Source organism: Melanotaenia boesemani, chromosome 6 (assembly GCF_017639745.1).
Source record: "Melanotaenia boesemani isolate fMelBoe1 chromosome 6, fMelBoe1.pri, whole genome shotgun sequence".
Lineage (NCBI taxonomy): Eukaryota > Metazoa > Chordata > Actinopteri > Atheriniformes > Melanotaeniidae > Melanotaenia > Melanotaenia boesemani.
The window spans coordinates 16,584,553-16,603,206 of NC_055687.1; the positions used below are offsets into that span (position 1 = coordinate 16,584,553).

The 18,654-nt window shown below is 39.1% G+C and overlaps 1 protein-coding gene and 2 non-coding genes across 6 annotated transcripts; all 3 read right to left on the bottom strand.

Moving 5' to 3' along the window:
* Positions 1–724: 724 nt before the first annotated feature.
* Positions 725–18,544, bottom strand: ncapd2 (non-SMC condensin I complex, subunit D2). Of its 4 annotated transcripts, none has more exons than XR_006010625.1 (32): positions 18,220–18,544; positions 17,732–17,856; positions 17,573–17,648; positions 17,447–17,505; positions 17,165–17,340; positions 16,468–16,613; positions 15,943–16,070; positions 15,720–15,843; positions 15,441–15,588; positions 14,359–14,556; positions 14,138–14,272; positions 13,980–14,067; positions 12,823–13,027; positions 12,571–12,689; positions 11,481–11,681; positions 11,189–11,363; positions 10,982–11,066; positions 10,659–10,795; positions 9,605–9,737; positions 9,420–9,495; positions 9,117–9,332; positions 8,779–8,939; positions 7,003–7,117; positions 6,780–6,903; positions 6,363–6,518; positions 3,583–3,760; positions 3,411–3,505; positions 3,177–3,257; positions 2,396–2,579; positions 2,125–2,297; positions 1,903–2,028; positions 725–988 (listed from the first exon to the last, which is right to left on the bottom strand). XR_006010625.1 is itself a non-coding variant. In XM_041986760.1 (32 exons), the coding sequence occupies exons 2-32, from the start codon at positions 17,847–17,849 to the stop codon at positions 906–908; spliced, it is 4,209 nt and encodes a 1,402-aa protein (XP_041842694.1). In that variant the 5' UTR covers positions 17,850–17,856; positions 18,220–18,544; the 3' UTR covers positions 725–905. The 4 variants fall into 4 exon arrangements, 3 of the variants coding, with proteins under 3 accessions (XP_041842694.1, XP_041842693.1, XP_041842692.1); XM_041986760.1 differs by having other exon boundaries at positions 1,903–2,031; positions 2,129–2,297; positions 9,126–9,332; XM_041986759.1 differs by having other exon boundaries at positions 1,903–2,031; positions 2,129–2,297; positions 7,003–7,114.
* On the bottom strand, positions 13,577–13,894 carry LOC121642511. Its single transcript, XR_006010905.1, has one exon. It is a non-coding gene; the product is annotated as a small nucleolar RNA U85 (small nucleolar RNA).
* LOC121642512 lies at positions 14,669–14,992 on the bottom strand. Its single transcript, XR_006010906.1, has one exon. It is a non-coding gene; the product is annotated as a small nucleolar RNA U85 (small nucleolar RNA).
* Positions 18,545–18,654: the final 110 nt, after the last annotated feature.

The following is an 18,654-nucleotide window of genomic DNA, read 5'->3' on the forward strand; positions in this document are numbered from 1 at the left end:
CACTGAATATATTTAAACTCAAATTGTACTCAGATAAATACACTGTTTGCCTGCTGCTGGTAAAGTGTCTTTACATAACATATCAATCACACATACAGAATATGCACCCCTCTCATCTTGTTTGGAGAGGACATCGTGTGGGAGACGGCGTAGGAGAAAGGAAGAGAGATTAGTGGTGGGGGGGGAAACTACATATGATGTCAGTGGAGCGCTGGAGGAAAAGTAGGCAGGAGCGAGTAGGAGGAGAATAGGAGGGAGAAACATACCAGTTAGAGAATGGAGGGAGATCTACTAAAAAGATTGATTAAAGGCGAAGAGAAACAGCTAGCTAGGCAACAGCAAATGTGTCTGAGAAGAAAAAAAAAAAAAAAGAAAAAAAAAAAGAAAAAATATATTGTAAATAAACACCCAGTTACAACTAAGAAATATAATAAAACTGTTGTACAACATAAAAAAAAGTAAATAAATACATGGAAGGACAAGAAAACTGAATAAAGTAGAAGTGAAGTGGGGTAGTAATACTGTCGGGGCAAGCTGTGGCAATGCTTTAAACACTCAGTGTCCAAACACAAAACACAAAGCTGCTAACAATGATGGTATAAATTTACTTGACATAAACCAGCAGACACACAAGTCTTCACATATCAGTTAGTGTCAGGGGTTTTTTTCTTCAGTGTGCAAAAGCTCGAGGTAAAACTGAAAAAAGCTGCCAGAAATTTCTTGGTCAAACTAGAGCCAGGTTTATTAAAATCTGTTTCACTTCTGTCAACAGATCATGTAGTTCAGTGCTAAGCATCAAAACTGGGTACACATATGTATAAAAAGGATAAAAGCAAGAAAGGAACATTTCTTTGAAGATAAAATTATTAAAAAGAGAGAAAAAGGACAAAAGAAAAAAGAGGAAATCAGTTTCTGAGTCGAGCTCGTCTGGATGTGCGTGCGATGGGTGTTGTCACTTTAGGGGTCTCACTCTCAGCCATAACAGCATCTGTTAAAATAAATAAATATTAAAAAAAAAATATCTTAATAAAGTAGGAGAATCTATAGCCATCTACCATAAATTACTGGTCAGGAAACAATGATTCTGAGTTTAAGATCAATTTTCTGACAGAAAGCATCTCCTCCAGTCCATGAGGGAATCTCTTTAGATCATCACTGCATGAGTAACTGCTATAACTCAAAGAAACGCCACATTTCCTCTCTAATCAGCAATCAAATAGCATACTGTGACATTTTGTTCTGTGTTAATTGGTAATGCTCCATAGAAATAAATTAATTAAATCAGCCCGTTCCTGAATAATTTATCTAGTCAGAGAAAAAGACCAACAGAAAATGCCACAGATGAAACTTTCAAGGGAACCTTGAAACTAATGATTGTAAAATAATGAAGCATTTTAGTGAATCATAATCTAATCTAAAGCTTCAAAAAGGGATTTTACCCATTATAAAAACAGCCAGTTCTCCTTATCTCATCTAATGCAATGCTTGTGTTAAAGTCAGTTATTTGATTTTTCAGTGTTTTCTGTTTTATCTATTACTCATCTGCAGATTTTGGATTATTGCTGCTACAACAGACCAGCTCGCTGTTTGAGAGCAAGTGAGGTGGTAAGCCTGAAATCTTCTTAGACAGCTGCCTTGCAAGGCTCACTCCACTGGTCTGATACTCTAACTTTGGTCTATTGATCCATCAGTGTTTAGCTAACTTGACAAAGCACTGACCGTGAAAGTACACAAAAGTACTGACAGAAAGTTGTTTTCTGAATTATTTTGTCACCCGGTTAAGTGTTTGGTTTAGTTCCATTTTTACTTCATAATTACAATATTTTTTTAATTATTAGACCTTTTACATGTCAAATAATTATGTTGATAAATTTCAAGAATGTAAAAAGTAGCTAAACTCACCCTCCTCATCCTCCTCCTCCTCCTCTTCATCACTGCTGAAGGTAATTACTGGTTTCTTGGATTTGCGAGACTTTTGTGGAGTCACAAAACTGTCATCACCATCGCTGGAAACTGAGGGCTTTTTTTGTCCTGTGAGGAAAACAAACAAACAGAAAATGTCTCCTTTGACACTGAACAAAATAACATCCTGCTTCTGCAGGAGAAAATAAAATCTGTAAGTTCTGACCTCTTTTTGCCTTTTGACGGCCTCTTTTGGGCAGAGGTGTACGCATGACCGTCTTCTCAGTAGACCCTCTTTCTTTCTGGTTCTCTTCATCCATTTCGGGGCTCTCTACATTCTCTAGACCACGTGTGTGAACCGCAGTCAGACGCTTTTCAAACTCATCTACCTGAGCCTATACACAAATGTATTATTACTAAATGCAACAAAAACACATGCTCGAGAGGGCTGGGTGAAAATCTTGCATTTGCTTCAAATGGGAGCATACGACACCTTAAACTGTGGTTTTGCTCCACGACGGAGCTTGGCAGTGATGGAGTGCAGAGGCTGGTAGACTCCAGGTTCAGTTAACTTGTCACTGTAACACTCCCAGCATTCCTGCAGCCTCTTAAAACCACGCTCACACATTGATAGCAGAGACAGGGACATGGCCAAATCACACCACTGGCGCTCGTTCCTAAAGAGAGTATAAAAAGAGAGTTTGAAGATTAGGAAATAAATCTAATTAGTAACAACAAAACACACACACACACACACACATTCCAGACCCTAAACAAAAAAGAAAAGAAAAAAAGCTCATTACTCATGAACATGGCATTGCCCTGACATTTGGACCAAATCTAATTTTCCAGGAACCTTTTATGCCTAAATTCACTTTACCATTATATAATATAAAATGTCCTTCCTTTGAGCTCTGAGCATGGATGGAGTATGAGTCAGAGGCTGAAGCCTGGCCAGGCCAGTCTCTCGTTTACGTTCCCAAAGTAGAGAGGAATATTGTTTCCATGACAAAAGGAGTGAATTAAAAAAAAAAAGAAAAGATGACAATGTGCGTGACGGGTGAACCGAACTCAGAGCTTTTAATTGTAAAACTTTTTTCCCCACAATGAAAACGCCCACTAATTACCCACACATCCACCTCTACACCTCACACAATGAAATAATGCAGGACAGACTCAGAAATTTGCATTTATGAGAGGGGTAAAAAAAAAAAAGAGAAACAAAGAATACAGGTTAGAGGTGGGAGGATGCGAATGAAGGAAGATGCACTCACTTGGCAGTCCTAAAGCGCTGACACAGTTTCTCTACCAGAGACTCAGTCTGCCTTTCTTTAGTGATGTAGGAGAACAGTTGTCTGAAGACACACACACAAATACATTTTCTTAACAATAAGAAAGTTGTTTATCTCCTCTTTAAAAAGATCTTAAATTATGATTGTTGCATATGCTGGATATATCTGTAGATAAAGGAAATGGAAGAAGCCTTTCTGTGCAGCTGTGAAACTCACTTCATAATGATGTTGAAGTCCTCTGAGCTCATGCCTCTCTCTGGATCAGACAGGCGGCTGATGATGTCTGGGAGCAGGTTGTAGATGGCGTTGTCCTGATGGGTGACACAAAGAACAGAGTTTAAACTCCATCAAATTATTCACTGTCTTCACAGCTTCTAGAGGTGCATACCTTGGTGGCCAGCTCATTGAAGAAATTTAGGGCCAGGCTGGTAATGTGTGGCTCTGGGTCAATTAGCAGCACAGCAACCTCACTGACTTGACCTTTGACTTTGAGCACATCTTTAAGCACCAACTGAGTAAGAACCGTCACAGCTGTCTGCCTCACTGAAGGAACCTCGTCACTCAGCCTGGAGAAGAGGGAAAAAAAATCTAATCAGATTCATTCTTAACTTCTCTGGTATCAAGACAGAGTCCTCAACCAGTCAAGTGCTCTGCAGTACGGTGCTCATAATGACAACGCCAACTTACAGAAGTTTAGAGAGTAAAGCCATTTGCAGAGTGTTGTTTTACATTGTTAGTATGCTTACTTATAATAGCTATTACATAATAGTACGGTTGGTGCTGCAGGGAATGACAGTTCTGAAGGTATTTGGTCTAAAACAAAAAACAAAAAAAAAAAAAAAAAAAAAAAAGAGGTGATGGAACTAAAAGAAAAATTATTCAAACAGTTCATAAAGTGAAGAATTGCATTTTTCTAGAAAGAGATGCATTTGTCTTGGTTTTAAAACGGGTAGGACTAATTTGGAATTTGGAAGAGTATCGTGTTTTTCTGTGGATCAGACTCAGATCAGACATTTAAACTAGACTAGTTTAAATGTTTTTGTTTTTCTAACTACATGGCTCTTGGGTTGTCGTCTCTATTTGAAGCAAAATATTTAAGAACTAGAACCAGTGTCTGAGGCTTATAAGCCATTACAACTTACTGTGAGCTTCTTATTAAAATAGAGCACAAATTGAAGCCATTCAAAGAGTTTTTTCTCAAACAAGGCCACTGATCTGCAGGTTTATAACATTTCCCTGCTTCAACACACCTAATTTAAGTTAATGCAACATTGTATAGCACCTGGTAAGCTGTTGGATCCATTTAATTTTAATTAGGTTTGTTGGAGCAGGGAAGCGTCTAAGATCTTCAGGACACTGGCCCTCAGAGTTTGAGATCCCTCGGCTAGAGAAGTCTTCACTTTTCTGGTTACATAATTACCGTCCTGCTGGTGGTTCTACAATAAAACCACATGTAGAACTTCCTTTAAGGATGCAACTCTTATTGCACGTTTGTGCCCCACTTTATGCCAAAATGTCTTACTGATATGGACATCGCATATGTTATGGTGATTATGGTAAATTTCCAAATATACAAATATATTGTGCTGCATTTTTTAATAAATATAACCAAAATCAAATGTATTTTGAGTAAAGTTGCTGGATTTTTTCTGTTTCTTTTTTAAGTTGGTCGGTGAAAAGTTCAAGAAGCTTTCCCTCAGGACAAGATCCATCCATGTTATTTCTACCTTCAGACAGAATGTGTAAAATGGTGTGCATGTTAAAAGCTAAAAAGAAACCTAAATATCTATTTTCAAATTTATTTAAAGTTGAGCAACATAGGAACAAGCATGAGCAGTTATTAGCCATTTCCACAGAAATGTGAGACGCCAATTAAATTGAGCACACACGTTTGTGTTGGATGTTGTCCTTATATGACACCTCATTCACATATTTTGGCAAACATTTTTTTCCCAGCTTAAGTATGTTACCCCGGACAGACTGTTTGCAGCACAATATGAGTCCAATTTAGATGCATCCTCACCTAAACCCATGGAACAAAAGAAACTCATTTACCATTTCTTATATTTTCACCCGAGAGCAGGACTTCTGGCACAGGATCACACACTTAGACATGCTACTTCCACATGCCAGTGCAGGAGCTTATGACAGCAATGAACAGGGTAATTAATTCTTAATGCGCTTATCAGCAAGCAACAGGGCAGCAGCCATGAGAACAGTGGAGGTGTTGGTGTGTGGGAGACAATTAGGGAATACTCTGAAATGCTTATCGGGAAGAAAACATTATGAGGGCAGTGGCGCGTTAGAAAAGAAAATGTCCTACATGTGTAAAATACCTAAATGTGAGCACTATCTGCTATTATAATTAAAACTGCACTTCAAACAGAGACTTCAGCCTCTGAGTTGGCTACGGGAAACCGGGGTAACTTTGCCCAGGAAAAAACATGAACACACAAAATAAAACGTATCTGCAGCATAAACTATTGTAAAACCTCTTGACTTTGGCCGAAATTATTCCTGTCTGTTCCCTCAACCATACTGTATAATTATGAAATACTACTCACTGGGTTTAGTCACAATCTAACAACACACCAGTAATTAAGCTGTACATTGTCTTTCAGTAGTCCTGCCTGATGTGCTCCAAGCCTCCACCCAAGTTCATACATGGTGCTTTTTCTTTTTAAACTATGAAGCAATGGTTGGTTCCCATGGAAACCACAGAGGTTGGAATATGAAGCACATTATCAGTGTTTGCCAGCACAGATCATCTCAAAGTTTGTTTTCCACCATTAAAAAGTCGTGATGGACAGAGTAAACTTTTCCCATCATGTGGCTCAGTGGAGCATTTTGACAGCAGCAACACTCCACTGACTGAGAGGGACACACCGAGACATGGTGGGGATTCGGATGAAGACGGCTCGATTTTACAAGCGTGGGGATGATGGGGATGCCATGAAACATGATTTACAATACTCCCACTCAGTTCAGTCACACGAAGGCTCTTCCTTATGAGTATGGATGGAAAAACAAATCAGTCTACAGATATGATAATGTGCATTTAGAGAGTTAAGTATGTGTGGAGAGGGTGTGGTGACAGTGAGCTGCCACTGTGACAAGGAAGTTTTCCATTGCTACACTGATGTAAGTTAATTAGTCTAATTGCATTACCTTGCATAGAGATTTTGTGTCCAGGGCTCCAAAATATTTGGGAAACGGACTGTCAGGTCTCCAAGAGCTATAATGGTATTGGCCCTTACAACAGGGAGAGTAGACCGTTCCAACACCGTGAACAGGAGACGGATGTTTTCTTCACACACTGATGGGCTGATATAAAGAAATCATAGCGTTAAGCTTTATCCAAGACACTAGTTTCTCAGTTAAGCACATTAGTGTTTGGCCAATAAGACTTAAAAAAAAAAAACTAATAAAATGAAATCAGAATTTCTTAAAACTCAATAGTTATAATATGCATTTTTTCAGAACAGTAAAACACTGGACAAATAATCTAGACATTCCCTTGTTTATGCTGACTGAATGGATTACAATGAAACACACTGTGCATGTGCATTTTGAAAGATCATGTACCTTATCATCATGTACTGAGAGAGTGCCAGACAAGCAGCAGTCATGAGTTGAGGGTGGGGGTAGCGTCCTGGGGAGCTGCAGACTTTCACCAGTAAAGGAAGGAAAGTACTCAGCAGGTTCTCCTCTAATCAGATTGAAAGAAGGTGGTGATGTATATAAAATACATACAAGTATGGTGAAGGTATTTTAAATGTAGCTGGATGTGGTGTAGTTACTTATTTACCAGCCAGTAATTCGGTTTCGCAGATTTTTCTGATGAGTTCTGCTTCTGTATCTTCAGCAGAGGCGCCAATCAACCCAAGCTCCTCCTCCATGGCACTTTCACTGGCAACTTGTTGCTGAAAAAAGAATCACCCATAAAAAATCCAAAATACACTTTGTATGCCTGATATTTTAGCCGACATGCTCTGAATGGAATTTTCCTTCGTGTTCAAGTAAAAATTGAGATGCATTTGCTTAAGGTGAAAAATGAATTGCAAGGGACACCTTGTTACTTATCTAAATGTGTGGGAACACCATATACAAATACTTAGTACTTCTAGACCTGGGTTCAACTCCAACTTGGGCCTTTTACAACTATTCATTCCAACCACAAGGTCACTGATTCCTTTCCTTCCAACAAGGAAAAAAAGATGTGGGCTAAGACAGTGAATGGCCAGGTCAATCCCACTTCACTACTATGGCAGTCAACCCAAAAACACCCTGAGGCTGCTCATTGCCCTGGGTGTGTGTGTTCAAGACCTCAAGTGTGCAGTTCTTTGTAGTCTATTGTCAACACACTTTTCAGTCCAATCTACAACCTTTGTTTCATGCCACTCGGTCTTTGCCCATCTCAGGCTGAAGAAATGTGGGGGGAAAAATTAATAAATAAATAAAAATAAATTAGCTAAAACTTCTGATGGTAATTAAGGAAACATTTATCTTCCTGTTCCCTGATGGGGTGAACAATTACGAACCATCACTCATCTAGCTGGACCACTAAAATCTCATAATAAAGCCATCATGCTGAGACACACTGACAGTCACAATGCTTCACTGCACAGCAGGTTGTTTGGGCCTCAGCTTTGACTTTTTGTAATGTAATTTTAAATGATAGGTACATTTAAGTCTGACAAGTTTTGCCAAGTTGAGCATTCCAAATAGATTTATGCATACACACAATCACATTTCAGTAACAACTGCCATAAATTAAGTAGGCTTTCATTAAAATAACAGCCAAAAGTCACACAGTTAACATAAAATATAAAACTGTCTATGATGCATTATACAGTCTGTAAACCAATAACAACCTTTTTACAAGGCTGTGAAATTCTACACCTTCCACTAAAAGATGTAGAATTATCATATGCTGACATTTTGTTTTCTTGTTAAACTCATAAAAAACAACTTGACTCAAATAGTATAGTCAGTTTAAGTAGTATAGATAGTTTTAGCTTAATATTAAATGGCCTTTCTCAAAGAATAGTGTATTGATTCATGACAAAGACATTAACCGTTGCTGTTGCCTGCTGGTGAGAGACAACTAGTCTGTTTTGGACAAGTGGAAATTATTACATATTAGTGTGTTAGCACAAAACAAAAACAAATAATACAAAACCCAAAACAATATATGGCTCAAAAACTTGTATTAACTAGGACAAGTTACAGTCTAAGATCCCAACATAATAACTGTCAGCACTCACAAATCAGTTTTAGAAAAACTCTTATATTGTACAGTCACAAGAAAGAAAACATTAATATTGCTATTTAGAAATATTTACATTATTATGTGAGAGCTGACAGTTTTTATCACTGCGGCTGGCAACTAGTTTGACTACTGGGCAAGAAAAGAAACATACCACTCCCTCTCTTGAAGGTCAAATGCCTGAAAAGGCTTAATATCGAGCAATCAGCAGTCAGCAGTTTCTAAGGAAATTTTTAATTGCTTTAACTACCTATCCACCTTATCTTAAGGCACTGTGTTGTATAATCTGTAAAAACCTGTACAGCAATCCATTACCTTAGCTTTACTGGCTGGTCCCTTTTCTTTCTCCTCCCTCTCCTCTGTCTCTCCTCTCCTCCTCCGCAGCTCAGCACTCACACTGCGCTCAAGGTGAGACACCTGCCAGAAAGCCACGCATCCACACAGCGCCAACAGCTGGGCCAGACACACACAGTTCACTACAGGACAGAAAGGCACAGAGACATAACTCTTAAATCACATAATTAAGAGTGTGCTGACTAAGCCTAAGTATGGAAAAGTTACACACCATCAATATGAGCATTCAAATATCGCAATGCTGCGTAAACAAGCATTTAACACAAAAGCCTGCTTTATAAAGACAAAATAAGATTTACCTTGTTCACCTTGCTCATTGGGCTCCTGGGATCCATCCTGTATTTGGCCAACATCCCCATTGACTTCTGCATGCTCTGCGATCTGATCTAACAAGAGGCGAGCACTTCTCTGGAGCAATCTGGAGCACAGCTGGTCCGGCGACTCAGCCAGGAAATAGATGAGACGAACCGCCTGTTCCATAAAGCTTTGCCAGTAAGGATCTTCCATCGTCACACCTGAAGCAAATGCAGTTAAGAGGTGTAAGTGCTAAAGACTAAGAAATTAGATAATAAAAAACAATTAAAAAGAGTGTCTGTGTTTACCATCAGCAATGGCCTGTGTGAGGCAGGTGAAGAGCTGATGGTCCTGAGGCAGTCTAAATGGAGCTCTTTTTGATTGCTGTTGAAAGTGCATAATAACATTTGGTTTGTTTACATGTACAGTGAAGTCGAGATATGGCTACAGCGCAGCCTTGCCATTTAATACACCAACTGTCACATTTTCTTACCCTGACATGGTCAGTGATGCTGCAGATGGTGATAACTGTGTCTCTAGCTAGAAGGAAGTCCTCAGTCACTTTTTCACCCAGAGCCACTGAACAAAGGGTGTCCAGGTTACTGAGCACCACTTCTCTCTCCGCCCTGTTGCAGATGCATACATAGAAAAGAGGTATTATTATAAACAGACAAAGTATATCTTTTATAATTCCATGTGATCACGTCTTTATGCAAAATGAGGTAATAACACTGCCCCAGCATCACCCTAACTGCTCTGTGCTGGCCTTGCCAGAGCTAGGCTGCTGCCCAGATAATACATGTAGGAGGATGGGTTAGAAGAAGCAGCAGTGTGGGTGTACTGCAGATACTCTTTACTCTCTCATTCGCTCGCTCTTCCCTTAAGCAGTGGCATTCTTTGAGGTAGATTGAGAGAGAACATTGAATATATAGATAGATTCATCTAAAAAAAAAATGTATTGGCAAGGAGCCAGATATATGGTCGTGACTTTGATTACAATGAAGAGGAGCCAAGGCTGGGCTTGTATTCTGATTAATGAGGATTTGCTGAATATAAAGTAGCTGAGGCAGGATCAAAATGAAAAAAGGAAGTGCTATTAATCAGGCAGGAAATGTACTGATCATACATTACCTCTTTACATCCTTAAACACATTTAATTATGTTTTTTTGTATATTCAAAAGTGTTAGTGATTAAGAGTTATGTTGCTTTGTTTACAGTCTGTCGACCAATCACAGGTTGCGTTTACAAGTCATGAACCAATCAAACTCATGCTTTATTTACAATAGCTAACTAAAAGCCCGAGGAACCAGCTGAATTTAAGTTGAAGATCTCCCTATAACCAAATAAGTTTGAATAACACCAAAATGTTAAAAACAAAAACAAAAGAAAAAGAAAAAGCAGCATGAGACAACAAAAAAAATAACTCAAGGAAACACCTGTAGTCTGGGAAATTTGTTAACTTTAATTAGGAAACTCACATAACAGCTTTTCTTTATGTCATGAATTTCAACTCTTTGGTAAGTTCTGAAGTTATTTAGTCTCTTACCGTGCTGCCATGCCCAGCAGTAACACTGCAGCTCGCTTGTGTAAGACGGATGTTTCTCTTTTACCAGTAAATCTTTCCCACAACACCTGAACTACAGTGGACTGGAGACTGCTCCCGCTGCCAAAGAACTCCTGCACCTACAGAGACATTTTACAAGGTTACAAGTCCTGCTTTCCTTTACTACAATGCATTAAAATTCAAAATGCCTCAACACAAAATCCCCCAAGTGAGCATTTCATCATTTTTATAGACATATTGTGTTTCTCTATCAGATCATCCAACAATGAAATGAGTCATATGAGAGTAATAACAGAGTTACTCACAATTTCCTCAAGACATTGGATAGTTCCCAGAGATGCATCCACCATCAGCTCAGAGAGATTATCGACAAGAGTCTGGGCTTTCAGCCTAATAAAAGATCAGTCATTTTTTCTTTACTGTAAGGTATTGCTTTGACCTAGTTTTCATAGTATGTGCATGAGCGCGCACACACACACACAATCAACAAATTTTCAAGTATATCTACAGACCTGACAGTGTCTCCCTGAGGGTTCAGATACAGACGCCTGTAGGCCTGAACCACTGCATCTTTAATAGCAGCATCAGTTGACCAGACCAGGGGCAACATCTTCCTCACTCCACTGACCGAGTTAGCTACACTGAACTCGCATACTGTCACACAAAACTGCACCGACTCCTGGACCACTGAAAACAAGCGACAAATTCATAGTTGGATTCATAATTTTCATTTAGTTACTGTTTACATTTGTAAACTATTTTAAAGCAGGTAAATAGTCTACTGTAGTGGATATGGCTGTCTACCTGAAGTTGTTTTCCAGTAGAGCATGCTGTTGATGACAGAGATTGCCCTCTCCACTTGTAAGGCAAAGGTTTCCGTATCTCTTAAGTATTGTACCAACATCTCCTGCTTCTTCAGCTCCCCATCCACTCCATCTTTATCTCCCTCCTTCTGTGGGGTTGGTGGCAAGTTCTGGCTGATCTCTGAGGCGTCTTCGTCCGAGCCTGATGATAAAACCAGAGATGAAGTACTTACTGTACTGAATGTAAGAAAAGGTTTTAAAAAAAAAAAACACAACAGAACACACTACACAAAACATTTTATAAATAATGCTTGATTACAGCCCATCCTGGAGCTGCTGCTCAATAATTAAGCGACAATCATGGTTTTCATTTGTGAAAGGCCGCTGTATACCGTATACTACATTCAGAACAAAATAAAAACTATATACTGAGGCATTTCATTCAAATACCCTTTGAGGCGGGGGTCTGATCTATACACCTACAGACAACTACCTAAAGTAGTAATTAGAACAAAAGGGTTTTGATTTAATCAGAGACTACCTATCAGTAGTTAAGGTAGCGCTGTGCTATTAGATAGAATAGATTAAGCTCCTTGCATTGCTTTAGGTGGTATTCTGCATCTTTTTGGTTTCTCTCCCCTTAAACAAAAGCATGTTAAAAAAAGAAAAAAAGAAGAATTAGAGCCAAACTTTATATTTTCTTTCATTGGAAACACAGGAAAACGAGGGGAAGCTGACATATTATAACTGCAGTTTAAATGGGGATTTGCAGTTGAACTGTCATTGTACCGATACACAAACTCCGATACGTTCAGGTGTTTCAGTTCACTTGAATCAAACTGCTTGTTTCGTAAAATGACAGTTACTCTGGGAGAGGACTGAACAATGTGCACTCAAATAAGCATTTGTGGAGGTTTGCATCATTAAATGTCATCTAGCAACATAAACATTAAGAATGAGATGAGTATAAGAAGTGTTTCCATGCAGGAAAACGCATCCTTAATTCTCCCTTTTGATAAGGAAACATAATAAAGACGGGCTCAATCTTTGCTTAATAGAGGTGTGTTGAGTGAGTTGAGCAGAGCTCTTACCTTTGAAAATTAAAGCCAGTGTGTCCATTATATTCTCGGTGGTGAGAGTGGAGAGAGAAACAAACATCTCAGACTCTGGGAAGCAGCTGTGAGCTCTTATACAAAGCTGAACAGCATTCCTACAGAGGAGAATCAAAGAAATTTCACATTACATTCTTGACTAAATGACTCTTGGGAGGGGGGGAAAATTCCCCTATGTATTGACACTATCAATTAACTTTTACCCAGGCCTCCACGGATGATTGCCATCACCTGTATTTGTTGATGCGCAGGTACTGAGCTATCTTCACTGCAGTAGCTCTGTCGTCTTCTTCTGCCTTTTCTTCCTCCACATCCCCATCCTCCTCGTCGTCCTGCTGCTCCTTCTTTTCACTTGTGGGTTCCAACACAGTTCTGACAGTTGCAAGAAGCTCAGGCTCCATGGCAGCCCACAGCTCAGACGCTTTAATCAATGTGACTGCAGGAAGGGGAAAAGAAATAATTCAGTAATGGCTGCTCACGGAAAAGCTACAAAGAAAAATACAGAACAATGTGGTGAAAAATTAAAATAGCAGCAGGATAGATTTCTTCTCCTTAATGGACACATTTTTCATTTTCTTCTATAAAATACACAAAGCTTGCTCTTCCTAAAGCTAATACAGAGCAGTATGAACACATTCACTGCAGCACGGAGTTCAGTCAGACTGCAGGATTAACAGTAAGTTTATTTACAAAATACTTGTAAAGTCCTCTTAAGTACAATGAATGAATGTTATCAGGTGATAGAAAAAATTATAACCTAATGCAACAATTTGTTATAATAAAAAACTACAGATTTCTGTGTTGCATTAACATTTTCTATTACTGTGATGTTTAATATAGATATTGATTTAATATTTCATAGAGAGTGTTGTGGTCTTGTAGTTATAGAGGCAGACTTGGGTCTGGAAGACCTGAGTTCAAGTTACCAAGACAACCGTTTTCAAGCTTAACACCTGGCATGTTGAGTTGTTGTTTTTCTGAGTTTGGCCCTCAGATTACCAAAGAAGCAGCTCATAGCTCACTGAACAGAAATGAGAGTAGAAAAAACTTTTTGCCTCTTACACATACATTCCCCACACACCAACACACACACACATACACACATGCTGTAAGGTTCATCCCTGGGATTACTCCACTATGACTTTAAAGGAATAATTTGGGGTCGAGCCCAGTCGCTGTCGGCAGGCCCTTACAGCAGAGCAGGAATCCTCCTCTGCACTGCCAAGATTACCTGCCAGTCAAAGCAAAAAGGACCCTACTCTCATTCAGTGAGCTCATATTCGCCTTGGTCTCATCACTGGGCAAAACAGGACCTGACCAATAAATGAAATGAAAATACAGTAGAGGATTTTAAAGGCATTTTTTATGACCAAAAAGGTTGTGTTTACCAGGTGCTTGTCCTTCCAATTTCATTTTCATTTCTCTCAGCTTAGCAGTCTCTTTCTCCAAAGGTTTCTTCAGATCTGCACTGCTCAGCTACGAGATCCAAAAACAAGGCTTAGTGCTGGAACATGAAACAGTTCTAAATGATGTTTGCTTAAGTTACCTTGCAGCTATATGGATTATGTGCAATAAAGGCTGCCAACAGCTGGATGGCACTCTTCACTGCATTTATAGATTTGTCCATCAGACGTCCCACAGCGAGCTCCATCACTTCACTGTACCTGCACAGGGGCAACGCCTGAAAGCAGAGATCTCCTTTATTTCCAGGAGAAACTTAACTGTTGTCACAATAAAACAGCACCAAACATTAAAAAGAAAACATACTTTGCTGTTGACGATGCGTGCGTAGACCTGCAACACACGAGCTCTGACGTGAGAGTGTGTGTCATGCAGATGTTCCTGAAGTATGTCAAAGAAGCGGTCACGATCAGATTTGCCAGACTCATCTAGGCTGTCACCACAGAGGACCCGAACCAGGATCTCTCCCAGCACCTCACACACAGCAACACGCATTGTATGACTCTGAAAGGAAGGAGGCAAAAAAGGTTGGACTTTGTTGACACTGAAGGACATCCTTGAGATGGAGGATTTTTTTTGCCTCAGGAAACCAAACAGTTAAATTGCATCAGAACTTTGCCCTCAGATTACCAAAGACGATACTCATTGCTCGCTAAACAGCAAAGAGAGCTGGATGAACTTCTTGTCTTTTTTTCTCACACACACACACACGACACAAACACACACAGACATGACACACATACTGTCGGCGTCATCCCCAAGCAATTACTCCACTATGACTGTAGAGGAATAATTTGGGCTGAGCCAAGTCGCTGTCGGCAGGCCCTTACAGCAGAGCAGGAATCCTCCTCTGCACTGCCAAGATTACCTGCCAGTCAAGGCAAAAAGGACCAAACTCTCATTCAGTGAGCTCATATTCGCCTTAGTCTCATCACTGGGCAAAATATGAATGAAATATTCATATTTTCACAAAAGTAAACCATACAAGAATAGTTTTTGTTTTTAATTCTCCAATGTTAATCTGTGCATTACTGAAGTTTGTTAAAGAACAGAATTATTTGCGAAAGGCTCATTCACATCAAATTTTTGTGTAGGCATGGTCGTTTGGTTGTGACAAAACTCAGTACCTAAGGTGCTGAAGTGCTGCTATTTTTCACTTCTTAATATGTGGTTACAAATGGCATTCCACTCAGCGTTTAATGAAAAATTGTTTTTTCTCTTTTCAACTTGTTGTTGTAAGCTATAGGCAAACAGACAAATGAATTTTAGCCTTATTTTGTTTACATGTTCAAAATAAGCACTTTAAAAAAAAAGGGCAATGGTGATGTTGAAAAAAATAAATAAAAATGGATGAATTACTTTAAAAGAAAAATGCAATGAATGCATACCTCTCCTTCCAGGTGTGTGATGAGGACACTAATGTTGGGGATCATAAATTCAGGTACCAGTGCACTGAGTTCTGACAGGAAATAGGCAAAGGCTTTGACACCTGACCCTTCTCTGGCAAGGTCTTCACTTGACTTCTGACCAATTTCCCTGGAAAGGAAAGAAACATAAACTTTGAACCACAATGACATTTGCTGTCAAGTTAATTGAGTTTCCATTAAGATATTTACCAAATAAATGATGCGTTAATAGCTTAACTGAAAAACAAATCATGTACTGACCTTATGACTTCTCCTATGATTGCTTTGACTCCATATTCTGTGCTCCACACAGACACAGCCTGAGCAAATACAGATGGCAGTTGCTCAAAGTGTTGCAACAGCTGAATCACTTTAACGCTAGCACCTGTAAGAGTTCAGAGAATAGATTAAAAATCATGCAAAATCATATACACATGCCATAATAACACCTGCTCACAGGGCTTCAAATAACAGGGACACTAACCTAGAAGGTGATTGTACTTTTTGATGAGCAACCCCAGTAGATGAATTATACCATCTCTAGTGGGTTTACTTTTGACATGACTGATGGTTGGGTTCTCCAGCAGCTTGTAGCAGCAGCAGGTCACACAGCTAAGAAGAAGTGATTACATACAGTTTAAGGTTTGTTGGGTTTTGAAGAAAAAGCAACCTGAACCAAGATAAATTAATGTAAGGTCCAGTATTAATCAGAACTGCACACACAAGTGATGACATTGTGTTAAACTCAAGCATTACGAGATTTGATTGAAAGCTGACCTGACTACTAAACACAAATTCTAACATAAGCATTTTCACAGAAGGAAATACAAAAAATAAAGTAAAAAAAAAATTTAATCCTGGACTGCGGGGAAATGTTCCTAAAGAAAAAATAAATTAAGAAATTTAACACAGTTCAGTCACAGTTATTAGGTTTATTTGGTGAAATCAATAATGAACAGTGAAAACTAAATTAAACCATCTAATTAAATTAACACATAAGCCTGAGCACCTGATAAACTCCTCCTCTACTAGGGACAGGTTCCAAAGGCAACGGATATCCAGCTGGAGCAGCTGTACAAGGGCCTGCAGCACCTTCTCTCTCTCTGAGTCCCACTGCAACAGTCCTTCACCACCAGCTTTGCCTTTTTTCCCACCCTGCACAACACACACAAAATAGATCAATCTAACATTTTTTTGAACAAGGAAAAAAGAAAAGACAAATAATGGACTGAAAATGCACTAAACGTGACAATACAAGTTTTTAAAATTAATATATAGAATATGCCCTCAGATTAAACAAAAAATCTTATTCATAACTGCCAAACCAATTTTAGAGACTGCAGTCTTTAGCCAGCTTATACATACAATGAACATTCATACAAAACACACACACTAATAAATATCCACAGACTGTTTGACATGTTCTACTTATCCGACCCCAATTTCTTTCAGAAGCACGGAAACTGTAGAAAGTGACAATTTGACTATGGGTGGGCCCTTACAGCAGTGTAATACAACTCCACCACACTACCAAGACTACCCACCTAACAGCAGGCTAAAGGCTACAGTCTTTTGGTCAGACTGGATCATAAATTTTTGTCATGATCTCATCACTGGGCATTTTCTTTTTTTTTCTTTTTTTACATATAATTAACTGTAACAGATACTGGCAAAGTATTTCTTAACTAAGCTTTTGATAACCATACCTTTCCTGGTGCTGTGATGATATTCTGTCGGTAGGAGACACTCTCAAGGTTCTCAGTGAGTTTGCAAAGCAAGAAGACACTCATTTTAACAGCATTAAGTTTCTCTTTGCGTTCTGCAGCTGAGAGGGAGGTGGATGCGAGAAGTGCCGGCAGGGAAACAGCTAGGCCACTAACCACTGGAAGAGGGGAAAAAAATCAGATTAGTGCGGCAGATGATCAGCCAATAACATCAAAGCTGTTTCATTGAAGAAAACATAAAAATATTTAAAGTAAAGGTTTAACCTTGCACAAGCAACTCAAGGGTATCCTCTTTCACCCCTAGATCCACCGAGTTAAAGTGCCTTAAAAAGACAATAGTTTAGTAAAATTATCAATGAGAGTGACAAGCATCACATGATCAATACTTACTGTAAAACACTATAGCCCGTGTCAAAATGTTCCAGTATCGACATGGGTCCCTGGCTTCTCAGTGCTGCCTTGAATTCTGGTTTAAAAGAGAGCATCCAGTCACGAACACATACAGTAAACAGAGATGAGCTACACAACTTCTAAATATGAAGTACTTACTACTGAGTTGGGATGGCAGCTGTTTTGGGGGAACCACATCCTGAACAACGTACTGGTTGATCCCCCCAGTTTTCACCAGGTCTCCAACGCACACAGGCACAAAAAAGTCCCACGACATTACTGCACTGTGGCAACATAAAAAATGTTAGTGTATTTGCAACCTAACTACCATGCTACAATTACAACTGTATGGGATGATCTCTATATTTTAACCAGTTTTCAGTTAGTTAGTAAGCGTAAGTTAACTTTAAACCGTAAATTTGAAAGATAACTGACAAATAAAAAATTTAATATTTCTATTGATCGAAAAGCAAGATGACCCTGTTGTGACACAAGCTAAGCAAACAGCTAGCTATGGCTAGCAGGCTAACGAGGAAAGCTAGAATAGCCATTAGCACCAAACTTGCCAGCTACGTTATTGTTTTGAGGAAACGGCTGTAGAAAGCGCTAGCCATAAACTGCTATAGTAACTTTAAATATTTGGTTACCTGTGATGACTGCAGCACCGTTATCCACAAGTAATGTGTTTGTAGGAGAGAACAGAAACTAGCCTACTTTCTTTTTCCAGTCTGCAAACGGTCCGATTCTTCAGGTTTTCAAATTTGTTTGGACATCGCGCCAAGGCGACGTAACAATTACGTCACATCTGTGCGCCTTTGTTAAGAGTTCGAGCAAACACTACCCCCTGCTGGACAACCTACCGCAGAACAAAGAAATAATGGAAAACATTTAAGACAAAAGACCACACAGTAAAGTTTTTTTTTTTTTTGAGGTAGTAGCTGTATTCAAATGATTGACAACACAATCATTCCAACTTCCGGGTACCAATATATCAGCTACAGAAATGACATTGCTTTTAATGAAATGTATTACTTTCTATGCAGAACTCAATCAAATATTAAACAAAATGGTTCAACTCCACA

Coding starts and splice junctions, on each gene's coding strand:
- ncapd2 (XM_041986758.1), bottom strand. CDS start 17,849: ATGTCGTGGGACTTTTTTGTGCCTGTGTGCGTTGGAGACCTGGTGAAA. Junction 9,738..10,658: donor CTGCTGGGCATGGCAGCACG/GTAAGAGACTAA, acceptor CATCTGCAACAG/GGCGGAGAGAGAAGTGGTGC. Junction 7,118..8,778: donor GACCAGCCAGTAAAGCTAAG/GTAATGGATTGC, acceptor TTCTTTTTTCAG/CAACAAGTTGCCAGTGAAAG.